This window comes from Oryctolagus cuniculus, chromosome 9 (genome assembly GCF_051225735.1).
Source record: "Oryctolagus cuniculus isolate XC-2025 breed Fujian yellow rabbit chromosome 9, ASM5122573v1, whole genome shotgun sequence".
Lineage (NCBI taxonomy): Eukaryota > Metazoa > Chordata > Mammalia > Lagomorpha > Leporidae > Oryctolagus > Oryctolagus cuniculus.
The window spans coordinates 90,472,271-90,489,314 of record NC_142875.1 but is presented as its reverse complement, the minus strand read 5'-3'; the positions used below and the strand labels follow the sequence as shown (position 1 = coordinate 90,489,314).

At 48.4% G+C, this 17,044-nt stretch overlaps 1 protein-coding gene across 2 annotated transcripts in view; it reads right to left on the bottom strand.

The window, feature by feature from the left end:
* Positions 1-16,812, bottom strand: part of ATP12A (ATPase H+/K+ transporting non-gastric alpha2 subunit) — a 31,904-nt gene extending 15,092 nt beyond the window's left edge. Inside the window, exons 1-12 of one of the 2 annotated variants that reach the window (XM_008259638.5) lie at positions 16,587-16,812; positions 15,870-16,010; positions 13,108-13,167; positions 9,842-10,045; positions 8,680-8,793; positions 7,513-7,647; positions 7,280-7,397; positions 6,838-7,106; positions 5,784-5,982; positions 5,532-5,641; positions 3,115-3,249; positions 417-609 (exon numbers count right to left, since the gene is read on the bottom strand). In XM_008259638.5, coding sequence (XP_008257860.4) covers positions 417-609; positions 3,115-3,249; positions 5,532-5,641; positions 5,784-5,982; positions 6,838-7,106; positions 7,280-7,397; positions 7,513-7,647; positions 8,680-8,793; positions 9,842-10,045; positions 13,108-13,167; positions 15,870-16,010; positions 16,587-16,595 — 1,687 coding nt within the window. In that variant the 5' untranslated portion in view covers positions 16,596-16,812. 2 annotated transcript variants of the gene reach the window in all.
* Positions 16,813-17,044: the final 232 nt, after the last annotated feature.

Sequence of the window (17,044 nt, the reverse complement as noted above, 5' to 3'; positions counted from 1 at the left end):
AAGATGGCCAAGGGCTTGAACCCCTGCACCCACATGGGAGACCCAGAAGAAGCTCCTGGCTCCTGGCTTCAGCCTGGCCCAGCATTGGCTATTGCAGCCATTTGGGGAGTGAAACAGCGGAGTGAAACTCTCTCTTTTTCCTCTCTCTGTATATTTTTGCCTTTCAAATAAATAAATCTTTCAAAAAAAGAAGTCATTCTGTTGCAAAAAAATTTTAAATGCCTGTATTGTTCTTTCCTAATATGCATTTCCATGCCCTTTTGAAGACCCCTCACGAAGCCTCCTCTTATCTGTTGCTATACTGTTGATCATATTCTTCTTTCTGTGATGCGTGGATACTGCAGCTACTCCACCAGCTCCTGAGCCTCGGTTTGGCACCTCTGGGGGAGAGACAGGGGCTGTGCCCCCACACTCACCCAGCACGCGCTCGCCCAGGCCGCCCAGCTCCATGTAGGCCGTGTGGAAGGCCTGGGCCATGCTCTTGTCCAGTGGCTGCTCCTTGCCGTTGATCATGATGGTGCTGCACTTCTCTAGGATCCTCTCGGGGGCCCCCTTCATCACCAGCAGGAAGCGCTTGTCATTGGGATCTTCCGTCTGGTGTATGGAGAGCTGAGAGAGCATGAATAGGGCACGTTAGATGTAGCCTGCTCGCCACAGCCCTTCCAATTAGCAATAGGACAGGACTTGGAGACACAGTACTTTTTCATGACTGTCCTTGAGGTGTAAAGGAGGAAGGGGAACGACATTCAGAGGAATGTTCTAGCCCTTTTCTTTTTGTGGCCAACTAGGAGCATCTGGGCATCACCCCAGCCTACAGGGGCACCCTGAGTCAGAATTCAGCAGGTCTCATGGGGCCTGCTTCTTTCACTGCCCACATGACAGGAAGACCCTTTCCTGTCCCAGATGGCGCTGCAGCGGGAGTCGGAGTCTGGTTCATGCCTGGAAGATGCATCTAACCTGGTATGTTCCAGCACGGACCACCTGGCTACGCTTGATTCTTAGTTCCGACCCTTATTAGTGCTCTATACCTCGGTTTCCTCATCCTCTGCCTAACTCATATGAGAGTGAATGGCTTAAAGCCATTAATGGAAATTAGCACAAAATAGCTACTTTTGTTGCTGTTATTTTATTGTTACTCATTCTGTTTTCACTCTGTTTTGAATAAAGGATCTGAGTTCCTGATTTTACTGTTTTTTATTTCATACATTTTTGTTAGCTATTTAACTATGATTTTTTTAAAAAAAGATTTATTTATTTTGTATGAACAATGGAAACACACACACACACACACACACAGAGAAAGAGAGAGAGATCTTCCACCTGCTGGCTCTTCTCCCAAATGGCAGCAATGGCCAGAACTGGGTCAGGCCAAAGCCAGGAGCCAGGGACTCCATCTGGATCTCCTATGTGGAGGCAGGGGCCCAAGCATTCGGGTCATTAGTTTATTGGCTAACTGTCCTTAAAGAAGCAATTTGCAACACAAACAGTTCTTTTCCAACTCTAAATTACATTTAAACAAAGAAGGATAGATAATCTCTATAAATTTCTACACACACATGGTTATCCTATTTATATTCAATCATGCATTACATAAAGACATTTTAGTCAAAAATAGTCTATGTGTATAACAGTGGTCCCACAAGATTAAAACGGAGCTGAACATTCCTATAGCTTAGTATTTTCACTTTAGCCTTTCTGTTTAGATACACAAATTGCACTGTGTTAAAATTGCTTGCAGTATTCATTTAAGTCGCATGCTGTACTGTTGTAGCTTGGGAGAAACAGGCTCAACCATTTAGCCTAGGTGTGTTGTGAGGTCCACCATCTAGGCTTGTGTAAGTGTACTCTGTGGTGTTTGCACAATGATGACAGAGCTGCCCACACTCAGGATGCCCCTATTGCTAAGCAATGCACGACATATCTTCCTGTTACGTAAAGCCCAAGTCACTATCCCCTGCTCTCAGCTTGGAATCTTGTGGGAAATCTCTTCAGCAGCAGGACCTATAAACTGTCATTGCCTTAGAACAGAGGATGGAGACTGCTGAGCGCTGGCTACCTCTGGAATGAGGCGAGATGATAAGGCAAGGATGGCCATGTTCTTCCTCAACAAGGTGTGGAGAGGAACTCACTACCCACAGCATATGGGGCGGAGTGGGAAAGCAACCAGACAGGTCACTGGATGTCTATTCATTCCTCCCACTATGGGCAAGGCCCAGCACATGCCTGAACAAAACCACCTGTCTCGGGGCTGTGGTGGAAGCATAGACTTGGGAGAACTGGTTGTGCCACTTAGCTTATCTATGTGACTCTGACTTCATCAACACTTTCTCAAGGCCTCATTTCTCTTCTATAAATTGGGGTCCATTAGTCTTACTTCATAGGCTTGTTGTGAAGATTAAATGAGTTAATGAATACAGCCGTCCCTTGGTACCCTAGAGGGTTTGGTTCCAGGACCTCTTGAGATACTAAGAACTGGGGATGCTCAAGTGCCTCACCTAAAATGGGATAGTGTTTGTGCAGAGCCCATGTAATCCTGTAGATTTAAAAAATCTCCAGATTACATACACTACCAAACACAATGTCAATGTTATGCTTGATGGCTGTTGTACTGTATTGTTTAGGGAATATGGACAAGAACAAAAGTCTACACAAATTCAACAACATTTTTTTCTCACTAATATTGAATGCACAGATTCAGAGGGGCAACTGTACTGAGCGAGCCATAAAAATTAGGTCTCTCCTCTTCCCCAGCCTCTCATTTACCCTACGAAACAGGGCTGCTGCTCCTCACCTGTGCAAAAGTTACCTGATGGTGGTGGTGGTGGTGGTGGTGGAGGCATGTATGAGTGTGTGTGAGCATGAGTGAGTGTGGACGCAATAGAGATGGTCATTCACAGCAGCAGCCAGGCCCGCATAGATTCTTTCTTTTTTCCCTCTGTTACATCAGGGAAAGCAATGGACCTTGCCTGGGTTGAACAGGTGCCAAGGCTCTGTTCCCTGAAGACCACTTTTGAAGTCATGTATTACTCAAACAATGGGCTATTAAAGAATGTGTACAAGTAAAAATGTTGTTCTAGTGATAACAGAGATTGTCGACTATGAGGAAATGCTCACCTGAAATTTGTTGGTTGAGTTAAAAGGGATTTCGACTACTTTGTGGTTTCTTTTTCTAATTTCCATCACGTCACCCAAAATGACTTCTGAGAATTTCAGAAGAGCAGTTTCTGAAGCATCTCCAACCACGACTCTCTGGGAAGCAAAAGAGAGAAACAAATATTTGCAGTATATCACCTGCAAATACCACACCTTCTTTTGTGATTGTTTTTAATGGACCAACATTATTTTAGAAGCAAGCCACTCATCTCCTAGCTCAGCTTGCTACCTGGTCAGAAGGACAAGGTGCTCACTTGTCCATCAGTGACCCAGTCATGACCATGGCAAGAGTGCAAAACAGTGGTGCCACTTACCGGTACTAGGGAAGTTCAAATGGGTGGCAGCTCTGTGAAGACTGGAGAGCTTCAGGGAAAAAAGCAGCTATGAACTAGAACTTGATAGCCATGGGTCCCCGAGAGACACAGGAGCAGAAGAAGCCAGGATTCTACACACCGAGCATGGAGTGGAAGATTGCACTGTGAGTGCTGGGAGTACAGGTGGACACCGAGTATGGTTAGACAGGTCCCTGAAAGACAGGCTGAGGTCTAGACTGAAGAAGCAGAAAATAGGGAAGCAGGAGAAATTTTGATCACAGTTAGGTGAAGATAAAAGCAATTTTTAAGGAAAATTGAAGAAAGACTGTGGAAGGCATATTCTGGAATCTGGGGAGGTTGGTGCAGCTATTAAGATGCAAGGTATTAGGGCCAGTGCTGTGGCATAGCAGATAAAGCCGCCACCTGCAGTGCTGGCATTCCGTATGTGCACCAGTTTGAGACCCAGCTGCTGTACTTCTGATCCAGCCCTCTGTTATGGCCTGGGAAGGCAGTAAAAGATGGCCCAAGTGCTTGGGCCTCTGCACCCACTTGGGATATCTGGAAGAAGCTCCTGGATGCTGGCTTCAGATCAGCTCAGCTTTGGCCATTATGTCTATTTGGGGAGTGAACCAACAGGTGGAAGGCCTTTATCTCTCTCTTCCTCTCACTGTCTGTAACTCTACTTCTCAAGTAAATAAATAAAAAAAACTTTGAAAAAGATGCAAGGTATTAATGATCATAGAAGTATAAAATTATGTGTATTTTGAAGCAAGAATGATAGGACTTGGTGATTCACTAGATTTATGGAGACAGTCAAAGAAGACTTCTAAAAGCATTTGCCTGGATGACATGTGGAATGGTTATGATACAGTATAATAGAAAACTCAGGACAAAATAAGGTAGATACAGGTGGAACTGGACAAGTGTAATTTGTTGATAGGTGAACTCAGTGGAACTTCTGAGTGGACACATGCAGCTTGCTGGGAATCCAGGTTGGGATTTAGATGAGAAATCAGGATAGGACATAGAGATTCAAAAGGTACGGATGGAGAAGTAATTGGCCAAAGGGAGCATTGATGAGCTTTCTAATAAGGAAAAGCAAATTAAAAATATAAGAAAGAAAGTGAGTCAGTGAAAGAAACAGATGGTGAATGGAAAAGCAAGGAGAACCCAGATTTGGTGACTTGTTGAGGTAGAGGTAGAGGTAGAGGTAGAGGTAGAGGTAGAGGTAGAGACAGAGATAGAGACAGAGATAGGGACAGAGATAGGGAGAGAGAAAAGAGTCACTGCACTTTTGGAATTTTGGAATATTGTATATTTCCAAATTTCAGGGCCCCTTAGTGTTCCACCTACTACCATCTTATAGTCAAGAGGAAGATGAACTAAGACCAAGTCCTTTATTTCCATCTAATTATATATATATATATATATATTTTTTTTTTTTGACAGGCAGAGTGGACAGTGAGAGAGAGACAGAGAGAAAGGTCTTCCTTTCCGTGGCCGGCGCACCGCGCTGATCCGATGGCAGGAGCCAGGTGCTTCTCCTGGTCTCCCATGGAGTGCAGGGCCCAAGCACTTGGGCCATCCTCCACTGCACTCCCTGGCCACAGCAGAGAGCTGGCCTGGAAGAGGGGCAACTGGGACAGAATCTGGCGCGCCGACCGGGACTAGAACCCAGTGTGCCGGCGCCGCAAGGCGGAGGATTAGCCTAGTGAGCTGTGGCGCCAGCCTATTTCCATCTAATTATATTTTAAACTTCAGTGAATGGCAAAACATTTGACTATCTCCACTTAGCTGGTAAAGAAGTTAGGAAAGAAATAAAAAGGCACATTCATCTCCCATACTGTGAATTTTCAGAAGGGCCCAAGATCTTTTAAGCAACTTTGTGATTTCTCAGAACTAAAGTGGAGAAAGCTTGCTATGTGTCTTGTAAGTCAGATTTACTCTTGCTCGTACCAACTCTGCTTGGATGCAGAGAGATTCTCTGTCCCCCCGCACCCAAGGTGGGCAGAGAAAGTGACCTAAAACCAGCAGTGATTTAAGACAAGCATGTGGAAATTTTACCTTCATGATGGGGACACTCTCCTCTCCTGGCTTGAACTCAGCTCGGTTACACAATGCTATTATCTTGGACAAGGAGGTCCAGGTTCCAGAGCTTTGGTCAAAGCCTTGGTCTGAAACAAGGAGAAAGAAGAATGGCTGCTATGGGTGCTGGGCCCACCATGCCTGCACTGTGCTGGTCACAGTGCTCAGCCTAGCCACTGCTTGAGTCCACAGCTTCAGCCCAGGCTCAATGCCCCACCCTAAAAGTCTTACTTAAATTGTCTTCACTCGTGTCGGCCACGAAGATCTGATTGTCAAACCACAGATGGGCCACGGTCATCCTGTTCTGCGTCAGAGTCCCAGTCTTGTCAGAGCAGATGATGGAGGTGGAGCCGAGGGTCTCCACTGCCTCCAAGTTCTTCACCAGGCAGTTCTTCTTGGCCATCCGTTTGGCTGTGAGCGACAGGGCCACCTGGCAGAAGAGAGAGGGAAAGAAGCTTTGGGCAAGGTAACTTTGATCTGGAGTTCAGGTGTATAAACAGCTAAGATGAGCTACAATGGAATTTCAGGAGGGGCTGGGTTTGTTTTAGCATTAAGGCAGAACTGCCAATGTGTAAGCCACTAAAAGTCTTACAGGTCACAATCCTTTTTAAAAAAAATTAAATGAGACACTATTCTTGTTCCTTTATTTCTTGAAGAATATAATCCCGAGGGCTTATAGGTAGTGGAGACAGCCACATTGCTGTGGCTGGTGCTTGCATCCAATTAGGGTGCCTGGGCCACCCTGATCCTGTCACCAGGAGCATGAATGTGTGAGAGAGACCCTGACTGGCTGCTCTGGGGAGGCCAGAAGCATTTGTATTTCATGTCAAGAGCCCCATATTTTAAAGATCTTTTAAGCCCTCAGCTCTCCAAGGGTTCTGTTGGCTCCAGCTTCTCCAAATTCTATCTCCTGGAGTCAGAAGAGACCTGGACATCTTTTTTTCTTTCTTTTTTTTTTTTTTTTTTTTTAACTTTGGGGAGGCGTCAGGCTTCTAGAAAATCTGTAAGTGGTGGTTGGAGGTCTGTCCTCTCTAGATCTTAAGGGAGCTAAGTAACCTCTGTGAATTACAGAGATATCGCATGAAATCTTGATGTTTTCAAGGAGGTTGCATTCAAACATTAGAAATAAGCAATTCCATTTGTCCCTCTAGGAAGCAGTCTTTCCAGAATGTTCCTTGGTTGTCCCTGTTCTGAAGACAGGGGCCAGGGAGACCTTGTGGTCTGCATGTGGAGCCTCCCCAGCAGCCACAGTTGGGCTGCAGGCTGCCTAACAGTGTAGACTCACAGTGACAGTGGCCAGGAGGCCTTCAGGCACGTTGGCCACAATGATGGCAATGAGGAAGATGATGGCGTCCAGGACGTGGTACTTCATGCACACTGCGATGATGAAGAACAGGATGCCGACGGAGACGGCCACTCCTGCCACAATGTGCACAAAATGTTCGATCTCAATGGCAATGGGCGTCTTCTCATTCCCGACGCCTGAAGCCAAGGAGGCAATGCGGCCAATGATGGTCCGGTCACCCGTGTTGATGACCATGCCAGTTGCCGTGCCTATGGGAGAAGTAGACGTTTTATTCAAGGCCCTCCTTGGTGGCTCCCTCCACTGTATGCTTCTTGGGGTGGGGGAAAGCTTTGTAACGAGGGAAGGCAGCGAAAAACCCTCTGGCCTTAGGGGTCAGCAGTGACAAGGTGGGGCTTGCGACCCTGACAGCTGCTGGGCTTACCTTCCAGGCAGGTCGTGGAGTAGAAAGTGATGTTCTTTGTTTCCAGGGGGTTTTCGTGGGTGAACTCACTTGAGCGGGACTGGGGCTCAGACTCTCCAGTAAGAGATGAGTTATCCACCTAGGAAAAAGTTTGACAGCAGCTCAGAGGGAACTGCCTCGCCTACCACGGCCAGGGAAAAAGCAGAATGTTTGCTCGCTCCAAGCAGGATCCTCGGGGTTCCCCCGGCCCTTACCTTACACCCCTGGGCAGACAGCAGCCTGATGTCGGCAGGAATCTGGTCACCTCCTTTAATCTCCACGATGTCCCCCACCACCAGCTGCTCTGCAGGGATAACCTTTTTCTCCGAGTCACGGATGACAACAGCTTGCTGTGGAAGCAAAGCATGACAGAGCCTCAGACCCGCGGTGATGCTGGCCTCCTTCTCCATCCACACCTCACCGAATCCCAGAACAGAGGTATGGTACCCATGGCCGTCCCAAGAGCGAGGATGAAATGGAAGACTTCCGCCGCGGGCGGGGCTGAAGACCCCAAGAACTAATCTTTTCCTGTGCTCACAGAACCAGAAAATGCTGCTGTCAGGTGGACGTGGAGAAGTGAGAGCTCTGGATCTCCCAGAGAGGGGGACAATTACATGGCTGGGTGCCTGGGAGGAGCCCAGGAGCTTATGCAGCTGATAAGGCTGGGGGAACTTTGATGAGGTGATTGATGGCCCACTTCTTAGGAGGCATCTTCACTAGCCAGAGCCTTCCCCTTCTAATAGCTGGCTGTTGTCTGGGGTGGGAACACTGGTCTCCCTGCTGTGCGCAGCTGGCAGGGCTCTTGGGGGAAGAGGGGAATGCTGGGTCCCCTTACCCAGAGCATTTGGGGGCAACTTCTACTATAGCTCAGGGATAGGAGGAAAAGCAGTCCCATGGAGAGGAGCACAAGGGGTCCTCCATGGCTGCCAGTGCACAAACAGCCCTTGGAATTCTAGGTTCCCTCCTTGGAGCCACCATGTCACCACCCAGCTGGCCCAGAAATGCCAAGGAACAGTACGAGGGGCCATCAAAAGTTCATGGAAAATGTGGATTATGAAAAAAAAAACTATGCATGGATTCCAATTTCTTTTTTGCACCAAAATAAACTTATCTTTTAATTCAATTTCTGCAAACTTTTTGGTAATGGAAGATGTTGTGTGACAACTCACGTTTTGAAAAGCATTTTGCCCGATCTTACTGAGTTCGATCACCTCTAAACCCTGTGAGGAGCTGGGGTCTAGAAAGCAGGGATAACCCGCTCAAGATTTCTCAGACAGCACAGATGGGGCAGGGCTACGCAGCGACCCTGCCCCCAGGGCCTGTCTGATGCTTCCTCACCTGAAAGTTGTGCTGAGACCAGAGGAAAGGCAACTGATGCTCACCTGGGGGATCATCTTGCAGAAGCTGGCCATGATGTTGGTGCTTTTTGCCTCTTGGTAATAGGCAAAGATTCCTGTTAAAATGACAACCACGGCAAGTACAGTGCCCAGGTACACCTGGTTAAGGAAGAAAAGCATCAGTCAGAGACACATGCTTGGGTTGTGCATCCCTAATCTGAAAGGTTCCAGAGTTGACACTTTTTGAGTACTGACATGATACCACAAGTGAAAAATCTCACACTTGACCTCACATGACAACCACAATAAAACAAGTGCATTAAAAATATTGCTCAGAATCACCTACAGGCTATGTGTGTAAGCTGTGTGTGAAGGATAAATTTCATGTAGAGACTTGGGTTCCATCCCCAAGACATCTCGTTATGGATGTGTGCAAATATTCTGGCCCCAAGCATTGCAGATGACGGCTCATCAACCTGGGTCAAGTATGAGCCAGGTCCTGGGCTACAGCTCTCCACAGGGATGAGCTGCTGGCATTTGCATCCTGATACCCAGCCTGTACTCATTGTAAGTGCACAACTCACCGGTTTCTCCTGAATGTGCAGAGCTGTGCAGCTGTCATTCAGCTCTGCAGCATGGCCATCAGGCCCCTAGGCAGTCACCTCCTGCCCCTGCCCCATCCCTGTCCCCACTGGTGAGCTCCCTGTCTCCACAGATATGCCCATCTGGGTGCTCTGTGTAAGAGGAGCCACACAACTTGAGGCACTTGCATCTGGCTCCTTTCCCAGCACCATGCCGGCCAGCTCTGTGTTGTGGGGTTGGTCGCTGGCTCCCAGCAGGAACAGATGCTTACCAGGTTCAAGGGAAAAGTCAGCTTTAAGGAGGGAAGGCCCTAGACACTTCACATGGATGTCGACTCCTTGAGGAACTTAAAAACTGTTTTGGCTTTCTCTCCCTCTTCTAAAATCCATGCTTACTCTACCCACTGAGGCATCAGAAAGTCACAGAGCGTTTGTTCTACATCTGGGAAAAGTCCTGATTTTCCCACACCCTGGCAGTGGTTGATCCATGGTAGAATCCTGCCTCCAGCCCATGGCTGCTCTCACAGATGTCGCTGATGGCCTTTATTTTAGCTGTGCTCTCCCCTCCCATAACCGACCCCACCCCTTGCAGAGCAAAACCAGGAAGTTGACACCAGGAGCCTTACGCTGTCCAGGGAGGCAGATGGATTGCTGACATACTGAATCCCAAATGCGATCCAACACAGGACAGCTCCTACCCACAGAAGGATGGAAAAGCCGCCCACCATCTGCTTGAGGAACTTGATGATCTCTGGGGTCTGTTTGGGAGGGGTGAGGGCGTTGGGTCCGTTCTGTGCCAGGAGCTCAGCAGCTCTGGTGCTGGAGAGACCCTGAAACACAAAAAGCACAAAAGCAAACTGGAGTGAGACATCCTGCTCCCTTTGAGGCTGTGCTTCCTGTTTCTGCAGGTGGCACACAGGCATTAACACACTGGAGAAAGTCCCAAGAAATATGGGCAATACCCATTTTTCTGGAAGGAATATTTAATACTGATAGCCAGCAAGTATACCCCATGAGTTTACTCACTTAGTCTTCAGAATGGCTCTGAAGAGGATACTATTATTATTCTCATCTGTAGACATGGAATGTGAGGCACACGGAGGTGACATAACCTTCCTAAGGTCACCTGGCTGGTAAGAAGTGGCACCAGGGGGCTGGCACTGTGGTGTAGTAGGCTAAGCCTTTGCCTGTGGTGCAGGCATCCCATATGGGTGCCAGTTCATGTCCTCTTCCTATCCAGCTCTCTGTGGTGGCCTGGGAAAGCAGTTAGAAGATCGCCTAGGTGCTTGTGCCCCTGCATCCACGTGGAAGCCCTGGAATAAGCTCCTGGCTCCTGGCTTCAGATTGGCTCATCTCCAGCCATTGCACCCATTCGGGGAGTAAACCAGCAGAAGGAAGACCTTTCTCTCTGTCTCCTTGCCTTCTCTCTGTCTGTAACTGTAGCTCTCAAATAAATAAATAAAATCTTAAAAAATGTTAAAAAGTGGCACCAGAACTCAGCCAGGTGACCGGTTCAAAGCCCCCTGCATGTTTAGGCATTTTAGCATTCTAGAGATTCATCCACAGAAGGAAGTAACTTGGATAAGGAGTATTTGAAATAAAGGAGCTTGTCATCAGGATTAAGGACAATGCAGTGACCCTGAAGAAAATACAACTGATTCTGGAACTCTGTAGACCATGTGGGCTGATTTTTCCATCTTTACTCTGGTACTTTTCTACATATGCATTCTAAGTTCCCAGTTCTTGTTTGTTTTAACAGTTACCAATCCCACCCAAGATCTAGAGTGACATTCACAGGTGCATAGAGGATACCCGCACTCCAAAATCCTGCATTTGCATAGGGCTTCCCCCACCAAATACTACCTTTTATGGGACTAGTTTTGTACACACATTTTCTCCCTAATTATGTTGCCAGCTACATAATGGCAAGGACTCTGTCTTGATCATTTCTGTGTTTTCTGTGTCTTTTTTAGGGTCTAATGCTTTTTTATTTTTAAGTGACTAGTGAACTCCCGTAATTATTGAGTAGCTGGATTCTTGGTCACCAAGTTGATGCCATCACCCTCTAACCACAATCCTTTTCTAGAACCCTGGCTCATCCTTCTCAATAACTGTTGGTCATTTCTGCACAGATATTGCAGAGTCATTCCTAACCATATAATCTGCCCTTTGTATCCATGGGTTCCAGGCCCATGGGGTCAATGAACCTTGGATCCTGTGGTGGTTGCATATTTAGTGAACATGTACAGACTTTTTTTCTTTGTACTGTAAATAATACCATACAACACCTATTGACATAGCATTCACATTGTATTAGTTATTATAGGTAATCTAGAGATGATTTAAAGTATAAGGGAGGATATGCATACAAGTTATATACAAGTAGTATGCCATTTTATATAAATGACTAAAGCACCTGTGGATTTTACTATCAAGGAGGGACCTTATGGATATTGAGGGCTGATTAATTTAAAATAAAACTCACCATCATCTCCTCCCTACCACCTCCTCTAATCTCTCACCTTCACCCAGCTGCCCCCCGCCCCAACTTGGCCAAATCTCTGCCTCCTACTTCTCTAACTTGAGTTAGGGATTCACTCAAAAAGTATCCCCCAAGAGCTACTGGTTATTTCTGTGAACTCCCTCTTAAACCTGTCCCCTTCCTTCCCATCTTACTGGGCTCCCCTCTTTGGGATCCCCATTTCACAGTCCTGGTTTATTTCATTTTTCTAGAAGCTTCCACCTTCCACTTAAAGAATTGCCTGGTGAAAGTGAATTGTATCAAGTTGCTTCCCTCTTTAGAAACTCTGCGCTCCCTGGTCCCTCTGGTCAGAATTCATCATTCTCCCAACAGATGGTCTCAACCATTCATTGGCCATTGGCATGGGATAGGCTGGATGTTCACTTCCCTACCCAGCTGCCTCCTTAAGGTCAGGGAGGTCACCTGCCCCAGTGCCAGTCCAATGTGAACCACATAGTAGGGATTTGTATTGATTTACACAGATGTACACTCAGTATCCAGACCTCCTGATGTCAATAAACAAAAACTATGGAAATGTAATTTGAACTTGAATTCCCAGAGGGAAGCAGTGCTCCAGTGGGGAGAGAATATGTAAGAGGCAGAAAAATCACAGAGGTGTGCCTGGGGCTATCATCCCTTCTCAGGGGGTCTGGCTGACCAGCAGGGTTTCAGATGTTGCTCTGGGTCTGTGTCTTCTTCTTTGTAATTTTAAAAAATGTGATGGGGGCGGGGTGGGGGGTGGAGAGGGAGAGAGAGAGAGAGAAACTCCTGTCTTCTGGTTCACTCCCCAAATGGCTACTATGATGGCCAAGACTGGGCCAGGAAGAAACTGGGAGCTGGTAACTCAATCCAGGCCTCTCACGCAGGTGGTAGGAACCTAAGGAGCCATTTCCTGTTGCCTCAGAGGGACTGTGCTGTCATGAAGCTGGAGTGGGGAACCAGAGTGGGATATGAAATCTAGGCACTCCAATATGGGAGGAGAGTGTACCAAGTGGTGTCTCAACTGTTGCACCAAACACCGCACCCCTGGGTCTTTTCCTTCTAATACTGGATCCCCCAGCTTCTCCTTCATTACACTCCCAGGAGGCAGAGATTAAAAGCATCCAATCGCATATCTCCTAGGCACCACAGCCTTCCTGCAGTCACAGATGGAAGAACTCTCTACAACCAAGCATTGCCCTCTGTGTAGGGACACAGCCATAGCCTTGGTGCAGCATGGGAAGCCAAACATGTGTGCCCATGACTGCAACGTGTGGCAGGCCACCTGCCCCAAAGGTGCCCTCTTACTTTTCCACACATGCAGAGCATATAGCTTTCCCCTTTGTAGTCCGCAGGCTTCCTTGCCTGATGCCCACTTCCCTTATAACTTACCCGAATGATGTCTGTGCCATATTTCGTTTCCAGCTCCTTATTGCTGAGTTTGTGGTCATCCTGAAATGCACAATCAGAAGAGGAGCAGAATGAGTGACATAATGCTAAATGACTCAAAGCCCAAGCTCTGACCACCCCCTGACAGCTGGAGTAGCACTGTGGCTAGGAGGGGCTGGAGGGTGCAGGAAAGGAACACAGGGACCCTTGGTGCCAGGAGCTGTGCAGCCAGGGAAGACACTGCTACAGGAGAGCCCTGTCCTGCACCATGGCCAGCCCAAAGAGCTCAGGTTACACCTGCTGCTGGCTACCTGGTGCATCTGTAATTTTTATCAACGAAGTCACATATCATGTCAATCTCATCTCTAGCACATCTTCCAAGTACCAGCAAGCTGGATACTTCATTCAGACCTGAATTCTAGGATTGGTTGAGGCTGAGGAGCAAAACAAACCAGACCCACTTTCTCTGGACAACTCCTCATTGCTCCTAGGTGGTCTCTGGCAGAAAGAAGCACACCTTCCCTTATTTGCCCTATGAAATGCAACAAGTTCACTGGTAGGGACTAAAAACCCGACAAACAAACCATACCAGTATGGCTCACACTTGCAGATTTTGCCACAGAATCATTAGACTAATTAGACTAATGCAGACTTCCTAACGTTTGGGCCAATGCGTTTTTGTGGGGGAAAGGGATGGGACAAAATCCACTCACTCTTCTCCTTTCAAGAACCACGGGGCTAACGGATGAAAAGAAACCTCTTCCTATAGCAGAAAATCCAGTGGCATATCTTCCTCACCCTCCTACCCCCAAGAAAACCCCAGCACTCAGGATTCTTCATACCCTGATTCACTGAAATGAAGATTTATGCTGTGACTGGTACTAGAACCATCTCTCTTTTTAAATGCATGCTAAAAAGTAATAGTTCATGTTGCATTAGGAAATTAAGCCTTCCAATAAAAGATGACGTATTGTTATTTTGTTTCTGGCTCTCTTCTCAGTCAGATTCTGCTCTGCTCATCAGGCATTGTGCCAGTGTCATTGGGATGTGTTGTTGCTAGGGGCATGGAAGGTTACAGGGCAGACTGTGTGAGCACTGGGCAGACACAGTAGTAAAGATTTGTGTGGATGGACCGCAGACCTGGTAGCACTGTGAGGCAAAGCACTCTACCTTTCTTGTCTTTCCAGCCTGGACTTGGAGGGGAGCCTGCGAGTTAAGTGGTGTGAGGAGTGCTGGGTGTCTGGGTGCCTTCTGCCAGCTAGCTGGCTTAGCACAGGGAAGCACCCTGCAGCGGAGTCCTTTATTCAGAAGCCAGGGGTGCTTAGTTATCAAGGCTCTGATTTGCAGGAAAGGTGGAGAGGCAGCAGTATTGAAGTGCACTCTTGCAAACTGCAGAATTCTTGTGAGGAGCTTGAGAACAAGGAAGGAAAGAAAGGAGCTCTTTTTCCCAGCAAGGAGGAAGGGGAACTTTTTGCCTAATACAATGGAAGCTATTCTTCTATATTGTATCATACATCCTCATAAAGTGCTCAGAAAAGGGGGATTTTCATCTAGCCAATAGGTATACGAGAGAATGGTACAAGAGCAATTTCAAGGAAGAACAGATGTGTTTTTAATCTTAAATGCCAGAGATACATAGGAAATAACCATGACTATTGACTAGTGCTTTTTTCCTGCTTTATCTCACTTAATCTTCTTAATAACCTCTGGTGGCAGGCACCATTTTTAATCCCAATTTTTTTCAAAATAGGAAACTAGTGAGTGTCATTCACACATGGGAACTCCAGGCAAGATAAACAAATGGCTCTGGTTCAAGGCAACCACTGATTTCTGACCAGAGCCAAATTTCCAGCTGTGAACAGAATCTCAGTCGGCTCGCCAAGTTCCTGAATATTTGACAATCAGTTGTCTAGCCTGAGCATGCTGGCCTCTGCCAGCCCAGCGGCTGCCTACCAGTCATAGAGCCGTAACGTCTGTGAGGGGCTGGAGGGCAATCCAGCAAAATCTCTCTCCCTCCCTGACATTCCTGAGATGCAATCTGTCACCTTTCAGATCCCCAGCAGCTCTTTATTCAGTAAGTAATCTAATGAATTTATTAATACTTATTAAATAACCCCAGTTGAAATAACTCCAGAGTTCATCCTTGATAATAACAATGTTGCACTCCTAGAAAGCATCTTAATTTCTAAAGACTTGTACCTCGCTTTTCTCCTCACAGATCCCTACAGATTCTTTTATTTCCCATTTTCTGTGAGCTTCCACGAGGCTAGATCGTTTACAGCTCAGACTATGGAGAATGGGCTGTGAGGAACCTAAGTGGTTCCAAGTGCAACATTCTCACTGCCTGAGTCCTTCTCACCCAGGCAGCACACACCCCCCAAACCTAACAAGGTCCAGTAGCTTGGGTTTTCTTCCTGGCAGGTGCCAGCCCAAATAGTTTTTCCAACTAAAAACGGGCAGCTGGTTATTTCTATCTCGTTGAAGCAGACAGGGAGACCTCTGGGCCATGCCTGTGGGGTGGGAGTTAGGGATTTGTGCCTCCCGATTCTCCCCAGGACTGCCTTCAACCAGAGCTCAGGCATCCTGCAGAGGACCTGAGACCCGGAAACATATTATCACATCTAAAAAAAAATCCACAAGGAAACGACTGTTAGGGGGATTCCAAAGCCTTGAGCCTGATTTTTCTTTTGTAAGAGGCCGGTGAAGGGGCCAACTCCCAGAGGGAAAGGACCAAGTCCGCGGGAGCCCTTTCCAAGGCTACTGACCAGATCAAGTTCTTTCTTAAGCTCCTCTTTCTGCTGATTCCTTTTGAGTTCCAAGTCATTGTCTTTCTTGCCATCTCGCCCCTCCTTCTTCTTGATATCTGTAGCTGCATGGTGCTCCACGGAGTAAATTTCCAGCTTTCTCTGAAAGAGAAGCAGAGTGCAATACCGGCCCCAGGTGGGTTTTCTGCACAGGCTCTGCGCAGCTGCCTTGAGTGGGACCGGACACCCTCGAGGGCCAGGAGGGGAAGGGCTGTGGGGAGCGCGCCACCTCCCACCTCCCTCCTTCCTCTCTTCCCCTGTTGCACGGTCAGCTCGGTGGGCACCGCCTGCCATCGTCTTCCCAGGAAGACACCTCTAGGGGTGGGCAGGAGAGAAGTTAACCGCGGGGTTGCCCTGCGGGGTCACACCAGCGGTGCATAGACTTGGGCCCCTCAGACCCGAGCCTGGGGCATTTTCCAGACCGCTACGCATACGTGTAGCTCCAGTCTAGCACTTTTCTCCGAATCCGAGCCCGCAGGTGCGAGGGCGGAGCTGGCCCAGGACCCCTGGAACTCCTTCCCCGCGTGTCTGGATTGACCTCTTTACCCAGCCAGTTCCCGAGTGACACACGGGTGCTCGGCGGCTGGAACAGGGTTGCAGAGTAAAGACCCCCGGACGGAGCCCTTCACCCTTTCCCGCACTTCTCGCCAGTCCGCACCGCGTCACTTCCTCACACACCTGGCGCATGTCGCGCTGGAGGCGCCGCGGGTCGGCGGGCAGGGGGCGCGGAGGGCAGGAGGGGTCGTGGGACCTGCTGTGGCGGCGGCGACCGATGCGGGGGTAGGGTCCCGCGGTGGCGGCGTTGGTAGTGGCGACGGTGCTGGCGAAGGAGGTACCCACAGCCACGCGGGCCCTGCGCGCACCTCCGCAGCCGATCGCCAGCCGCTGCCCAGGGGAGGTGGTGTCCGCCTTAAATGCTGCGCGCCCCGCCTACGCACCTGCTGCTGTGCAAGTAGCCCGGCCTGCAGACACCCCAGGGGGCTGGGAAACCGAGGATGCGCAGTCCGGGACCGGGCTGGCTATGGCAAGAGGCAGGGAGAGTCCGGGGCTGGGGACCCCAATTCCTTCCAGGAGCCGAACACAGCGGCGTGGGGCGTCTCCGGGCCGGGTCCCAAATCCTTGGCGCTTGGAACAAC